General features: G+C 44.9%; 1 protein-coding gene across 1 annotated transcript in view; it reads left to right on the top strand.

Moving 5' to 3' along the window:
• Positions 1-16,819, top strand: part of Syn2 (synapsin II) — a 159,305-nt gene that overhangs the window by 131,924 nt on the left and 10,562 nt on the right. The window contains exons 6-10 of the mRNA XM_047534630.1: positions 1,601-1,663; positions 1,902-2,044; positions 4,560-4,634; positions 5,118-5,220; positions 6,509-6,658. Coding sequence (XP_047390586.1) covers positions 1,601-1,663; positions 1,902-2,044; positions 4,560-4,634; positions 5,118-5,220; positions 6,509-6,658 — 534 coding nt within the window. The remainder of the gene's footprint in view (positions 1-1,600; positions 1,664-1,901; positions 2,045-4,559; positions 4,635-5,117; positions 5,221-6,508; positions 6,659-16,819) is intronic.

Below are 16,819 nucleotides of genomic sequence, written 5' to 3'. Positions count from 1 at the left end.
CTCCAGGCCCTGGGCTATACTGATTGTTATTGCATGTTATAGCCACTGGAGACTATGTCATGTTATAGCAGGTGGAGCAGCTTGGAGACCAAAGAAGCATGATGCTTAGGCTCACTGTGACCCAAGCCTTGTCCACTGTTTGATAGCATAGGGTGCCAAGTCTCCAAATAGGAGACCTGTGGAATTATAGCTGGAGGGTATTTCCACACGTGCTGTACTAGAAAGTAGAAGGTCAGGTTCTGATTCTGTCGTTAGGTAGCTTTGCCACCTTTATTTTGCAGGACTTTAATTTTTTTCTCCATAAAACAGGCTTGAACTACATGATTTCTTCTTCTTCTTTTTTTTTTTTTTTCAGTGCTGGGGATAAGGAGTACTTGCACAAGCTAGATAAGCACTGTTCTATTGGACTACACCCCTAGCCCTGAAGTACATGTTTTCTGAAGCCCTTTCCCCCAGCCTCTACTGGCTTCAGCCAGGAATGCTGAAATCCTCAGGTTACATTCTCCCAGTATCTCATCACACCAAGATTCCATGGGAATCTGACGTTTTCATCAGGGTGACCATTATCTTCTTCAGAGGATATCTTTTCACTTGGATGGTATTGGTGATGTTTGAAAGGAGAGAGCCAAGTCAGACTGAAAGAGAGGATAGGTCCAAGTTGGTATCCAGGTTGGTTCTTCATACCATGTCTAGACCAAAATAAGAGTTGGATGTATTATTATTTGGAGGAATCGCCAAACCATCCAGTCCAATCATTTGACAGGTGTGAACGCTGAAGGTCAGTGATATAAAATGACTTGTGATAAGTTAGTGGCAGGGAAGACTAGAATATAAGTATCCTGACATCTATTCTAGCATTCCATATTCTCTACCACATTATTTCTTCCAGTTGCATTTGGCTTTTATTTGTCTTTTTTTTTCTAACAACTCAAAATCCTGTCTTTAGAGGGTAATTTTTCTTTTAAGATTTATTGCTCCTCTGTTAAAGACTACTTCAAGGAAGCATTTACTTTCATTAAGGATCCCTTTCCAAGGGTAAACATATTAAATTCTTATATGAGCTCTCTTCCAAACCCCAAATGAGGCAGAAATAGGCCTTAGCATATTAAGCTATATTTGGGGTTGAGTTTGTGGTGCTGGTGAGCAGTGAAGAGTGTGAATAAAGGAGAGTGCATATTTTTGAAGGGGTTGGGTACTAAGAGGTACATGATGAAACGACATTGAGATGATATATATGCATTAAAAAAATTTTGGGTTTATATGGTAAAATTTACATATAGTAAAATTTACCCTTTCCAAAAATTTTTGTTGTTGTTCTTCTCTTTAGCTGAGAGCCAATCCTGCCAGGGTTTGTCTATCAGAGAAGGTTGAAGCAGTGGATGTAGAGTAAGAACAGGTTCATAAAAGCTCTTTAACATGCTGTGTGACCTTGGGAAAGTCACCATCATTCTGTGGGTCCAGTTTTTTAATTTGTAAAGCAAATAGGTTGGTCTGATTCTTTAAGGACCCTCCAAAGGGTGTTCCCAAGAAAAATGTTTGTAGGATTCCACAGAAAGATAGGCACACCTGACCAGTTTTTTCCTTTCTTCTCTGCCTTCAGCTGACACTGCCCACATTCCCCGTGGTGGTGAAGATTGGCCATGCTCACTCTGGCATGGGCAAGGTAAGGCAGAGGGGCCTGCAGTGCCATGGGGTTGGACCAAGATGGGCATTTCTGCTGGAGAAATAGCTCAGTAGAGCACTTGCCTAGCATGCATGAGGCCCTAGCTTTAATCCTCCATAGTGGAGGAAAAACAGAAGGACACTCTTCAGTGGGTTTGAATGCTTTGGGCCCTTTTGACTTCTCAGGGTGTACATGTGTATGTCTCCCTTTCTTCCTTTTTGCCTAATTCCAACATTAGGTCAAAGTGGAAAACCACTACGACTTCCAGGACATTGCTAGTGTGGTGGCCCTCACTCAGACCTATGCCACAGCAGAGCCCTTTATTGATGCCAAGTATGATATCCGGGTCCAGAAGATTGGCAGCAATTACAAGGCTTACATGTAAGTGAGGAGGTGTGGTGTCCCAGCAGATGCTATTTTTCTTGTCAAACAGCTCTCCGTTTAACCTCATCTGGCTCACAAGGCAGGATACAGAGAGAGCATGCCACTTAGATCTGGGACTTCTAACCTGGGTTCTTTGGAAGTTAGGGGAGGCCAGTCTATAAACTAATATGAAAAATAAAATTAGTATTAATTTCCCTAGCTTTCTCTTCAATTATAAAAACAGTCTGCTACCACAGACTATAGTAGTAGCAGTACATAGGACTTTGTCACCAAAGGTAATCACACTACAGTTGTGACAGATCTGAGTAACTGTTACTGTCATTCCTATGTAAAAATTATGGTAGTTATTAGACCTGCTTCTGTGTCCTTTGATTTACATATTTACATATTTTTGATAACTCTAATTGGGTGTCTTTGTGATCTTACATACTTTATACATTTGCCCATTTTATATATTTTATACATGGAAAGGAATACTGTGCTTCACCAGACTGCCAAAGTACGAGTAAAGTTAAACTCCTAACATACATATCTAGCCCTAAAAATGCTACAGAGAGTTAAAAGTCCAGGGTTTTAAGAGGAAATTATTTCCCCACATAACTGTATCCATTTGGCAAAATGAAAAGTTAAAAATTTCCCTCATTAGAATTTAAAGAAAAATTCCTAAAATTGATGAAGGGTGAGCAACTAGAGAAACTTTAGATGGCATTTCCTTTGTTTGTTTGTTTGTTTCTTTGCAAAACAAAACAAAAAAAATCTATGTTTGGGGAAAAGAAGATGCTGGTTCTGCCCTCACTCTCAGTAGACCATAACAGAGGTCACATGGCCTTCAAGTCCACAGGCAGATGAGTGGCCTCTTGGTGTCACCTCCATTCCCATACCTGAGGAGGCCCTTATAGATCTATATCTATGTCCCATTGTTAGCTAAGGATGTAAAGTCTTAGAGAGCTTTGCAAACTTGAAAATATAATGAAAACATAAGGGATATTATTATTTACTCAGAGTTTCTGAGACCCTGTTATGTGTCATGGCTCTATGCTGGGAACTTAAAAGTGAGTGTCTCTCTGTCCCTGCCTTGAGGAATCTCTTTACAGGGACACCTTAGTAAGCCATAAGCTTAGGAAGACAGTTATAGTTATTCTGATTTTTGTCTTTGAGTTTCTACTCAGGTTTTGCCAGCTACTCAGCTACTTATTAGTTTTTTTCTGAACTTGGTAGTGGATGCAGGGGAAAGCACATCACAGAGGGAATCAAGCTTCCTGGATTTTTATCTCCTATCTGCTGTGACTGGACATGCAATCTTGGACAAGTCATCTAGCCTGAGTCTGAACTTCTTGCCTATAAAGCAGAGCAAGAATTCCTGCCTGCTCAGAGCAGGGGGTTTGAAGTGGGGTTCTCGTGAAGGGTTTGGTGAGGAGGCACCCTGGAAAGCAGCCAGAATTGTCCAAGTAGATGGTTGTTGTTGTCCCCTCCATATATGGAGCTTTCTCAGTGTCTGAAATCAGATCTTTGTGGGGGGATACTTGGAGGAACTGGCACAGCCACTCTGCAAACAGTACTTCATGGTGAGGACAGTACATGGAGGGCTCTGTTCATGGTGTAAGAGAAGGACTCTGTCCCCTAAGCCATTCCCTTCCCCCTTGACTGTGTCTGGTTGAAGACTTACGATTTAAAAGTTACATTTTTGCTGTTTTACAGTTCATTAACCCTGTACCAACTGGTCCTCCTGGCAACCCTGTGACCAACTCTCCCATGGTCACCCAGTCAGTCAAGAGCAAATCCAGAATCAGAAACCTGGTCTTCCACCTCTTATGGAGTCCAAGACTAGTTGACTCTTAACACATGCTCATGGAGGGCCGGTGCAGTGGGCATAACAGAGGTTGATGACTTGATGCCATCAGTTCCATTTGACAGTTGAGTGAAGCCCAAAGGTTAACTGACTTACCCAGAGCCACACGGCTAATAGTGTGGTGGAGCTCAGAAATTAACTGTTGAATGAATGCATTGAGAGTGTTAGTGAAGAAGACATTGGGGAATATTCACAAGAACCCTGTTAGAATTTCCAGGACAAGTGGGATTCAGTTTGTATGCCCAGGCACTGTGAGTTGGCAAGGGTACAGGACACAGTATATACCCCAGGTGTTTTACAAAGTCATGGACAAGTCTTGGCTTAAGTTTCAGCTCAAGTAACTAAATTAAAAAGTAGATGTAAGATTGTGAGGTATAGGCAAAATTCTAATGGGAGCAAGAACTGATTTATTTGAAAAGATCAGATCAGAAAAGTCTTCATGGAGCGGGAGTCTTCTGAGCTAGACCACTGTGGAGAGAGGAGGGCCTCACAAGTGGGAGTTTGGCAGAGGCAGGGGGTGTGCTGTAGGCTCAACAGACAGACCCCAGGCTATTTGCGGGAAAAGCAGTTAGGGAAAGTGAGCTTCAATTCTGGAAGGTTTCATGCCCTCCTGTTGCTGATGTGGCTCATGGCCTGTTCTACCCTGGTGGGACCTTGTTGCAGGAGGACATCAATCTCGGGGAACTGGAAGACGAATACTGGCTCTGCAATGCTGGAGCAGATCGCCATGTCAGACAGGTGAGTGAGAAAAGGAATCCAGTCCCCAGTGAGAGGGAGGCTGCCATAGATGAAGAGGTGTAAGAAGGGAGGAAGTCTGCCCAAAGGGAGCCTCTGAGCAGACAGGACTAATAAAACACAAAGACCCAAGAAGCCAGTCAACAAGATCAGGCAGGACTGGGTCTTGTGCTAAATTATGGAGATAAAGACTACATACTAAAGAAGGTCCAAGAAAGGAGTAGTAGTAAACATGGGCTGGAATAGCCAAGAAGGCCTCCTGGAAGAGGTAGAACCTTCCCTGGGCTTGCAAAGATGGGTAGGATCAGGAGAGCAGAAAGGGAAAGCACTGTATGTAAATAAGGGACCATGTTGGATGGTTGCAGGATGGAAAATGGGGGTGGGATGGAGATGGGAGAGATGGAGGCTGTAAGAAGAGTCCAGTCAGCAAGCAGGCTTGAGGTGAGCTAATGCTCCATCCTCAGGACACTTTCCCATTCCCTCCAGGTACAAACTATGGGTGGACACCTGCTCTGAGATGTTTGGTGGTCTAGACATCTGTGCTGTCAAAGCTGTACATGGCAAAGATGGAAAAGACTACATTTTTGAGGTAAGTCTGACCCAAAAGTATCTGAGAAACAATACCCAAGGCTGGAGGCCAAACTCTTGGCTCAAAAACTATGTGGGCAGCCCAGACTACATTTAGTTTAGAATCTGAGTTGTCTCAAGGCCCCAGATGGCACATCTGAGTAGTGGGATACCTCCACCAGTGTGGAGCTATTGCTTCCAACCTGCTAATCCAGAGCACACCTTGGATAATAGAGGGCAGATATGGGTTCCTGGCATCCTAGTCTAGCCATTCCTTTGGGAAGACTGTAGTGACTTTAGCATTCTTAGTCTGAGAAAGCTTCCTTTTGGAGTCATTTGGTCCAACCTGCTCATTTTACAGGCAAGAAAATTGGCCTAGTCTTGTGATCCTGTGCCTAGGCACACTGGGTGAATTGGTGTCTTAACCTGGGCACCTGCGGGCGGGAGATTTTTCTTAGCATTTTTCTGGTCCTTGGAGACACTTTACTCATCCTGGTCCTCTAACACAACTTTTCTGACTCTCTTTTTCCATATTCAGAGAAAAGTCCACGGCAGTATGAATTCTTCACATACATTGTTGCCCAGTCTTCCTGGGAGCAGGAATGGCTCCTTGCCAGAGTGATTTCAGAGTACTGGTGTCAGGAGCCCAGAGTGGCTTTTAGATTCAAAATTTACCCCCACCCCCATGGCCTGCTTCAACTCCGGGATGGCCACCACCCCTCTCGGAGTGGGAGCAGGTTTTCCCTGAGTAAATGAGAGAGTTGGACTATGGAATCTATGATCCTACTAAATCAGACATTTCCAAAAAGAGCGACCAATTGCTTTTGACTCTGAGATTCAAGAAGAATCAGAATTGGTGGCAGTTAGGAAAGGCATCCCAAGTCAGAAGCACAGGGAGGAATCTGATCATTTTATGAGCAGAGTCTGTTTGGAGACAGAGATTGTACAGGTGAAAATTCACAGGGATGAAAACTGCCCGTTCTTCATCAGAAACTTACGGGAACGTCCTTCATGTCTTCCTGTTCCTCTGTCTGCAAACTTTGAGCCCTGGGTCCTTCAAGCCCTTTCCTTTCTCCCTCCCTCTTCCCATTACCTTCAGCTAGCAATCTCCTTCTCACCCATCCCTGGCTTGGGTGAAGGTAAAGGAAAGTGGCCTGAGGCAAAGGTTTGCAGGAAGAGGGGACCAAGGTCCTGTTTCTGCAAGGACCATGCTTCCAGCTAAAGACAAGAACCACCTGCTTCGTCACCAGCCCAGGAAGACCAGGCTAGGCCTTTCCATTTCCAGACCCTTTCCTCACGTCTTCCACCAGGTCATGGACTGTAGCATGCCACTGATTGGAGAACACCAGGTGGAGGACAGACAACTCATCACTGAACTAGTCATCAGCAAGATGAACCAGCTTCTGTCCAGGACTCCTGTCCTGTCTCCTCAGAGGCCCTTAACCACCCAGCAGCCCCAGGTAAGCAACTGTGAAGAGACATAGGACAGCCCACTGCTCTGTACATTAGTGACTCTAGAATGGAATAGACGTCAGACACCCACAGGCCTGGGTAGGATCTAAGCAATCTTCTCCCTCTTTCTTGTCTTCCTCTGGAGACCTGTTATCTCCCACCACCCGTGATAGGGCCCTTCTCATGAGCAGTATGCAGTAACAGCTATAGGACTGACAGGTATGGAGTATTGGATCTCTTCTCTCTGAACTTGAAGTCTCCAGGGAACCAGAGCTTGTTTCCTCTGGGACTCAGGATGCTCCCATATTTAAAGTGGGAGGTCTTTGAGGAAGAGCTGAATCAGATTGCTCACTAGTTGTTCACTGCTACATTTGTTTTTTAAAAAAGCTGGGGAGTGTCTTTCTGAGACATCTGGTATAGAAAAAGAGAAGAGTCAGATTCTTCATTCTGGGAGAGTGACAAGGTAAAACTCAAAATTAAAGATCCCCTTTTCCTAAGAGAGAGGAGGTTGAATTGAAGTAGTACCTAGCTTAGGGCCAGTCACATAACAGTATCCCAGCTGCAGGCCTACTAGGAAATCCACACTGAAATTTTGTGGCCCTGTGGCTTCAGCATGTGCCAAAGAAAGGAAGAGACCCTGGATCTGAAGTTCTTTGGTTCCACAAAGAAGGTATCTCATTTTTCAAAAATATTTATACTTTTCTTTCCACTGAACTTTCATATAATGAAGTGAGAAGAACTTGGGGCAATGAATCAAAGAATTGAGCTTTAATCTAGCTTTTCCCCTAAGTAGCTGTGTAATTTTGGGAAGAAGTTATTAGCTTTGGAGGGCTTTATGAATTTTATCATTTATAAATCAGAATTCTCTCAAAAAAACCTTTTCTTCAAAATCCAACATCAAACAGTTATGCAGGTAGAATATAATAGTGATTTAAAATGTGGGCTTTGAAATGAGAACTACCCAATTTGAATTCTAAACCCTGCATTTATTAGTGTTGTGACCTGGGGCAAGATCCCTGTCTTTGGCTCAAGAATGATAACCACAGGACCTATCTCTTAGGGTTGTTAGGAGAATTAAATGATGTAAGAAACCTAAAAGGTGGCATCGCACAAAGTAAAGCACCTGGTGAAGGTCAACTGTTGTTATAGAAATAAGTAGACTCTGGCCTTGGATCCCTGCAGCCTTAGGCCTGGAGATCGTCACCACCTCTTCTGAAGATGAGTGTGCACTCAGGAGCAGATAGTTGGAATCTAGAAATCCTTCAGTAAGAAAGAAGAAATGAATGACACTCTTACACTGGAAGAGGAGAAGGAAACAAAACAAAAACAAAACAAAAAACAGCAGTGTGGGTTATTTAGGATAGAAGAAATTATGCCAGAGATTGGAGTATCACAGGATGATAGCCTGCTAGTCTTGTTGATATGAACTCATAATAATGAACCCGAATCATCGGGAAGGGGAATGCTGACATTTTAGTGTTTCATGTTCTGTTTAAGAAGCTACAAACAGAAAATATTTCCAGAAAATAACAGGAATATTTCCAGAAAATAATTGACTGAAATAAAACAATGTGACAATTGGTAAGTCAGTTCTCTCTCTGAATCTGTTTCCTCACCTGTCATATGAGAAACCATCTAAATCTCTCTTCTGCTCTAAAAATACCTTTAGGGGTCCGGCATGCAGGTCAATTGTAGAGCACTTGCTTAGCATGCACAGGGCCCTAGGTTCCATTCCCAGCACACCAAAAACGACAACAAAAAATAAAAATGTCTTGAATAGAATAGTCCTGTCCTTATGGATTCTGGATAAATGGAAACCCTGGGCTAACAGATATTGACTTTGACTCTGAGTAGCCAAGTTTAGAGTAACCTTGTACAGTGGGATCCTACCACCTGTTATGCATGGTGAGGTTTTCACACCTTCTTTAACTGATGCACACTGTATCTGACCTCTGACCAAATGCAAGAATCTTATCTGTTCCTGGGGCTGGGGGTGTAACTCAGTGATAGAGTGTGACTTAGCATCATGCACAAGGCCCTGGGTTTGATCCCTAACACCCCTAAATAGCTAGATGGATAGGTAGGTAGGAAAGTAGGTAGATATTGAAAAATATTTTCATTATTTAAAAAAGATCAGGCCTGTAATTAGATTTTATAACTTTGTAAATATGATGAAATCAAAATATTTGGGTACTAGTCCTGTGTTTTCGTGCACAGTAGACCTTAGTGGATAGTTAGAAATATCCTGTTCATCAGATGATTGCTTTTCCCTGCTCTAGAGGACAAGTAACAGTTGACCTTCCATATCTGTACATTCCATTTCTGCAAATTCAGCCAACTGCCTATCAGAAATGTAGTTATGTCTACAGTGGTTGAATCAAAAAGCATCAAAGTTCAATAGCAAACAGATAATCCATGAAAAAAATTTTACCTCACAAAAAGCATTAGCTCTTCTTTGGTATAAGCCCCTTAAATTAGTCCATTTTGTGTTACTAAAGTGAAATACCTGAGGGAGGCTACTTTATAAAGAAGAGAGGTTTATTTTAACTCACAGTTATGGAGGTCCAAGGACAAAGGGCTGCATCTCATAATGGCCTCTGTTGCTAACAGAATCTTGAGGCAACGTTCAGCATCACATAGCAAGAGTTGGAGAGCACATGTATATCTGTGGCCTCTGATTTCTCTTTTTTTCATGCTCATTGGGATTCAATTCTGTGGGCTCCACCCTGATGACCTTATCTAATCCTGATCATCATCTCCCAAAGGTCCCACCTCTAAACACCAGTCAGATTGTTTCTACTCTTAATACTTGGGGATTAAATTTTAGCACATGATCCCTGGGGGAAACCTTCAAACTCACCTATCCAAAATATTGCATCCTTTATTTTATAAAGTTTAAATACTGCAACTTAAACATTTTTCAAGAGAAATATATCTCAAAGTGCAGGCAGAAAACAGAAAAGAATAAGCTTCCCTCAATATATGAGCCCCTGCAGAAATTCCTAGTAGTGAAGTCAGTCTGACTCACATTCAGGACTACAGCTGGATATTGTAGAAAGCTTACTGTGCTGGGAGTCAGGAGACTCTCAGGCTATTCACTATGACCTTGGACAAGTTACTTTCCATCTCTGGACATCTGCTTCCTCACCAGTGAAGGAGTTGAGTTAAATGATTTCTAGATCTCTTTCAATTCTAAAATCATGTAATCCCTGGAGTTAGACACACTGCAAAGGTAAAGCAGAGTTCCCCATGAGACTGCTGTAACTTCTGACATCAACTGAAATTCAGAGGTTCCCCAAACTGCCGCAGGTTGGATAGCTTTCTGGAAGAACTCACAGAGCTCACTGAACCCTGTTGTGCTCACCATTACGGCAGATTGTGGGGAAAGGACATAGGTCAAAACTAAGTCAAAGGAAGATACATAGGGCAGAGTCAGGGAGAGTTCAAAACACAAAGCTTCCATCATCCTTAAAATGTGTTACCCTTGTGCCATCATGTGTGACCACACACATGAAGTATTGCCAACCAGAGGGTGCTCACTTGCGCTTCAGAGTTCAGAGTTATTATGGGGCTTCATTACATGGCATGATTGACTGATCATCTGGTTGTACTCAGTCTCCAGCTCCCTGTCCCTGGAGATCAGGCTAATGCCATGTGACTTAAGGAACCTACCATGAATAACAGATACTCCTGTCATTCAGGAAATTCCAGGAGTTTATAGGTTACTTCCTGGGAGCCTGTCACAAAGGCCAGACCTCTCTTAGGGCGAGGCCAAACTCTTTACTGCATACACTATCAAGTTAATATAGCAAATGTTCTCAAACACTCTCAGCCCTTTGTGGGCAAAAACCTTGCCTTATTCCTCTGTGTTTCCACTGTTGAACGCAGACCTGGCCCAGAGTGTATGCTTAAGTTAGCTAACCACCTTCGGACTTCAGTGAAGAATGAGATATAGTTCTTGTCTAAAAGTTGTTTATATTCTAAGTTGAAATCGTGACTGAATTCATTGGCCTTCAAATGGTGTCTTCTCATATCTTCTATTAGCTTCCTCTAAGCTTGTGCCTTCACCCCAGGCTGCCTAGAAGACAGACGGTACCCAACAGTCTGTCACACTTGGCAAAATGCTGCAACTTGGGCTTGAAGGCATGACTGTCCTGGTCACAATCCTACCTCCATTTCTCCTAGGTGACAACACATTGTTTATGGTTGTGGAGACATTTCAGTTACCCTGGGTTCAGGCCTTGGATCTCTCAGACTCGATGACCATATTCCTACAGTCACTTCCCACTTTCCTGCATCTTTACCTACATGAATCTGCTTCTGCGGCCCCCCCTTCCACCTGTCATCTGGATCACACCCATTTTGCTTTCAAGTGTACCCTCTCTTCCCTATCATCAGTTCTTCCTTTTCCAAAAAATTGTCACACCCACATACAAATGGCTTCCACTTAAAACCCCAAAGCATCCCTCAATTCCATATTCCCTTCCAGCTACTGTCGCCTTCTCTGTTCGCAGCCCAATCTTGAGTTGTTTTAGCTACCATCTCTCCTCCTCCATCACATTTTCTCTTCAACCCACTCCAGTTGGCTTTCTTTCACCACCATTCCACTGAAACTGGTCTGGGCAAAGTCTTCTCCATGTTCCCTCCACACCTACTGGTCAATTCTGTTTCTACCTTACAGGCTTTGCAGCAGCATTTGTTATAGTTGACTACTTCCTTGAAGCACGCCCTTTGCTAGGCCTCTGCGACCTACCCGTACTGGCTTTTCACACTACCTTTTTGGCTTCTCCTCCTTTACCTGACCCCTCTGCTTCTGCTAATCCTCTGAATGTCAGTGCCCCAGAACTTAGTGTGGTCATGGCCAGCCCTGTCTATCTCCTGCCCTGACCACTTCTTGAACTCCAAATTCACACATCTAACTCCTTTGACGCCTCTATCTGAATTCCTAAAAAGGCGTCCTAAATATAACATGCCCAGAGTAGGATTCATGTTTGTTTGTTTGTTTTTCCCTTGAAATGTGTCTTTACCCCTTGCTTAATTTTCTCCAACTAATTTATGTAGACCTTTGCCTAGCTCCTTGCCCCTGTATCATCCTGTCTGTTGCTCATGGTGCCCTAGCCACAGTGGTGAGGGCCTTTGTGTTAGTTGTGTCCTCTATCGGAAATGTTCTCCCTCAGCCTCCTTTTTAATTTTTGCATTTTTTGCATGACTGGTTCTTTCACAGCAGTGTAACAGGTATTTCCTCAACCATTGAACCCAAAGTTGCCACCTAGTCACTGACTCACTGGGGGCCACCTCTCCCTTCTTTAACATTTGGCATAGCACTTTCTATCAGCTGAGATTACTAAGGCTATGACATCACTAGGCACTATAATCTCATGGAACCACCATCATATACCTGGTCAATCATTGATCCAATGGTTTGTGTTTTGCAGCATTTGATTGTATATCAAAGCTGTTTTAAGAAGGATGGTTGAGAGTGGTTGGCCCAAGAGCGGTCAGTTTTCTGTAGAAAATTCAAACAATAATAACAAAACTAAGTCTGCCTGCCTTCTATTATTTTTGTTGCTGTTACCATGTGATATCAATTCTATACAAATGACAGTTAAAATGTTCCTCCTGTCCAGGCAAACCACTCTTGCTACCTCTCTCCTTGCAGGCTGTTGCAAGGCATTTTGGTTGAATGAGTTCCCATTGGGAATGAACATCATGAACAACCCTATCAGTGTATTTGGAGTTGACATCAGGTTCCCGTGGAGACCTTGGTACTGTGCAAGTAGAAAGATGTAAACCAAGGAACATTATCAGGATCCCAGCCTGGCTGCTGCATGGCCAACTGAGGCCCTGGCTCTTGTCACTGACTTGTGGGCCATTCTTCAGAGTTAGGCCCCTCTTGCTGGTCTGTTTTCTGTGGCTCTAGAAAATCAGGCTGAAAGAGCTTCTGGATGAGGTCGTTCCTAGTCTCTTGCCCTGAATTCTAGACCAAGACCAGAGCAGACCAGTGACTAGCTGCTTGCGAAGCTTCCTCTCTTGATCTTTCCCTATCCTTGCCTCCAGCTTGCCCAGAAGAGATTTCGTTTCTTTGATTATAGAAGAGCACCTGTGTCAGCTGGCAGACAGGGAGGGCGAGGATGGCGAGTGGAGGGCACCACTTACCTGTTTCCAGCCAACTCCCTATCCTGGGGTGGATTCATTATGGAAAATATAAGCTAGCTAATGCTGTGCACAGTTCTGAGGAATAAGGCCAGGGATGCAAGAGGCATTGGCCGTGTCATCAAAAGCAGGAGTCAAGTGCCAAGGCCTGATTGAACAGACAGCAGCTTGGACTCAGCCTGTCTGAGTGTCAGCCTTGGGGCTTGGGGCTGCTGGGGCCTCTGACCCTCCACACTTGGCCTCTTTTGAAGTGCTAGGGACTGTTCTCAGTGTGGCAGTGACACCTGGTGGCCAGTAGAGGTCAAAGCCCCCAGGCTCTGTTGGTGTAGAGCTTCCTCCCAGTACTTGGGTCCAAAAGTCTCCCTCCCTTCCTCCCAACACATTCACTGGCCCTTGGGGCCCATCATCCAGGATCTGAGGTGAGCCTTGTATCCTGAGGCTCTGGAGATGTGTGGTTGCTCCGCAGACCCCCAGAATCAAGGGAGAGGACTTCGGGGAGAGAAAGTTTTCAGGTCACATCAGGAGAGATGGCAGTATCTAGTTCTCTCCTTTGTGTAGCTAATCTTTTTCATATCTCATTACACTGGTCCCATTCAGTTTTCTTTTCCTGTAAAATCTTCTGGAATCAAAAGACTGAATTGCTAATGTAGGAATTTCAGACCCTAATGGGTGAGGTGAGGACTAGTCTCTCTTCGGTGTCCCTCCGTTGTACCACAGAGCTGCCTTTCTGTTTAGCTTAGGGGTTAGACCCTTGGGCCATGATTCTTTGGCTCCGTCTTTGGAAACATTAATACCCATCTGGTGCCAGGGTGAGGATGAACCTCTTCTTCTTCCCTGAGCTGACAGGCCACACAACACAGGAGTGTTGTTTCTGGTCTGAGGGTCACAAGAGAACTTTAATGTACTTGGAGGAGAGAAAATGGGAGGTGGAGGGATGTGGCAGACTTGTTCTGTGGGTTAGAGGTAAAGGAACTACAGTTGAATAGCAGTCATTTCTAGGAGCCTATGGTTCACTGTCTTCAGCTCTCGAAGCCACTGTGGGTTAGAAATGTTTCCAAAGGCAAATCTGCTGGAAGACAGGTTCTGACCCAGCACAGGGAATAAACTCACTGACTCTGAGAGAGGAAATGGCTGCCCTGGGGAGTGGCACGTGGCTCATGTGGTAGCTGATGTTCAGGCAGGGGCAGAATGAGCTGCTTCTCAGGGACGTGGTGGAAGGACAGGCTGGGGCTGGAGGTCTTGGGCTTTTAAAACCTCCTTCCAATCTTAGTTGCCATGATCCAGGTTGTGCACAGTCACAGGACCAGGGAAAGGCATGATAAGAGTTCAGAATTGAAGGACTGGGGCCAGGTTACCTCTGGCCTGTGGTGGGACATTTTGCCAGGCCTATTTTTATTGGCTCTCTGGTCTGAAGAGAGACTCAAAACATTTCCAGCCAGGTCTTTGAGTCCCCACAACTCCAAAAGCCACATTCTCTTGAGTGCAAGGAGATCAAGACAGGAAAGGGATCTCTCACCCCAAGAAGTAGAGCCTGGAGCACTGTGCACTTAGGGGACACAACTGTTCCTCAGATCCCAAACATGAGCTTCAGCTGCTCTTGAGTTTGGAAGAGGTAAATTTAGGACAAATGAAAGGCCTTCCTGCTTCCCACAGCAGGACTGACTTTAGAGAGTTTGTTCCCCAGTGAGGATAAGCTGAGAATGAGGAGATTTGGGGCAGGTTCAGATAAAGCCACTAGTGACCAGATCCCTTAACAGACTATTAAGAGAAACTGACTATTTTGGGATTGGCTTAACTTTCAGGGACATCTTTAATCACTTGAAGCTGACATTCTGACCTGGCGTGACCTGACCCTCAGTGCCCCCATAGGATTCATGGACTGCCCCCCCGGGACATTTCTTGTGTCCTTAGGTTATGGGAGGGCCCAGTCCAGGAGACAAGCTCTGCCCTCTGGCCAGCAGTTCCCCTCAGGAAAGAATGTAGGAGCAGCTCATCCTTGGTTACCTTTCTGACTTTTAGAGGAAGGAAGGTGGGCGCTGGCAACTGCCAAGGAGAGTCCGGAAGGGTTCCAAGGTGCTGAAACGTGCTGTCCCCTTTGCTCTGACTAAACCTTCAGCCTCCTGACCACATTCCTTCCTGCTGCTTCATTCTCCCTGGGGTCCTGGACCGGGGGAGTGGGGCCTGGGGGAGCTGATCAGAATAGTTCTGTGGCGTGTCCGGCAAGGAGCTTGGCCTGGCCCCTTTCCTGGGGCCAGACCCTGGGACCCTTTCCCAATTTCCTGTCTCAGATATGCTGAGCAAGCACAGGCCTTCCTCCTTGATGGGGGCAGCTGGTCTCAAGCCAACAGCTCTCAAGAGTTGAGTCACTCCATGTCTTTCCTTCCTCAGCTGTTCATCCTGCTGGGACCTCAGATAGGAGCTCCCCTCTTCCAGCTTGCCTGCTGAAAGCCACAGAATGGCAAATTAAAGGTGCCTTTAACAAAAACCCACAAATCCTCATCCATGGACTTGGTTTTTCGCCCAGACCAGTAATTTCCTTTACAGCCACCTCAAGAGCTAATATTTGCTCTTTCTGAACTGCCTTTTCTGTATCTGCAGGGACCTTGCCCAGCCCAGAAACCTCCCACACATGAAACTACTGCACACCAGCAGACAGGAAGCTACGCAACGATACCTTCTCCACTGATGCACGCGATTCTGACATTGCAGCTTCATTCCTTTGGGATGATATTTATTATGATTTAAATAATACTCATGATGCTCACTTTCAGTCTTGCTTTGCTTAGCACTGATTTACAAAGCATATTCATGATTTTAGGCTTCTCAACCCTTATGTGAGATGGATTGAACTAGTAACTCTATCTGTGTTTATATATCAGCAAAGAAAATGCAAATGACTTGCCCAAAGTCTCATGCCTGCTAAGAAGGAGAGCTGGATCTTCTGGGCCCTATTTCAGGGAGTTCTGCACAATACCATGCACCGTGCTCTTCTGGTGCTACACCAGAGCACAGGGTGAGGTAAGAATGGGCATTTGTGGCCCTGTGTGAGGAAAACTCTTGTTTAACAACCTTTAACAACCAAGGGCAGAGCTGACCAACCTGTGGAGTCTCTGAGCTTCCCCAGCTCTGCTCTGCCCTCCTGGCTTCTCTGATTACTAAAGCTCCATGGAGTCTGCACATCAGGATACCGGCTTCCATGGAGGGCAGCAGCAAGATCTCCTTGCCAATCCCTCACGCCTGTGCCTGCGGGGTCTCTCTGCTAAGGCCCAATAGCCCTGGGGTCTTGCTGGGCTCCAGACTGTGCAGCTAAGAAGGGCTTATCTCTTATCTCAGACATCTGAAGAACTGAAAAATGTATGAAAGAATTAATGGGAGCCTAGAGCCAGAGAGCCTAGTAGAAGTCATCTCCCTATAACTGCTTGAGCCCTTCACAGTGTCTCCGACCAGAGTTTGTCCAGGTCCTGCTTAAACACCCCTCATGCCAAAAAGCTGACTACTCCCCAGGCAGCCCTTGACTTGATTCAGATTTACACTGGACTAACTTTGATCTTCTGCTCTAAGGCCTAGGTGCTTCCACGGACACCCCATTTAATCCTTACCATCTGCCCGTTTAGGAAACAGATTCAGAGATTAAGTCGTTCGCCCAAAGTCACATGAGAAAAGATGTCATTTCCAGACTTTTCACCCTCTTATCTGTTCCACAGTTCCATTTTATTCTGCCAGTGTGCCCCTTAAAAGAGGTGCCCAGAAGTGGTGGCAGAACTTTCACGTGAGGCTTGGTCAGTCAACCAAGCAATGAACCTGTGACTCGCCCTTTGGGAGACGCTGATCTGCCTCCAACCACATCAGATCTTTGACAGCAGCATCACAGACTCACACCCTCTGAGCTTGTAGTCATTCTGGAAGCCCAGGGTTGTTTGGGGTTTTTTCTTATGTTGCTATAAGGCCATTTTCCCCCTTCCTTTATGTGTGTAGCTGGTCACAAGCACTGGACTTCACATTCTTACCTGTTTGAG

Source organism: Sciurus carolinensis, chromosome 19 (genome assembly GCF_902686445.1).
Source record: "Sciurus carolinensis chromosome 19, mSciCar1.2, whole genome shotgun sequence".
Lineage (NCBI taxonomy): Eukaryota > Metazoa > Chordata > Mammalia > Rodentia > Sciuridae > Sciurus > Sciurus carolinensis.
The sequence above is the reverse complement of the archived record's forward strand: the minus strand, read 5'-3'. Positions and strand labels throughout refer to the sequence as shown.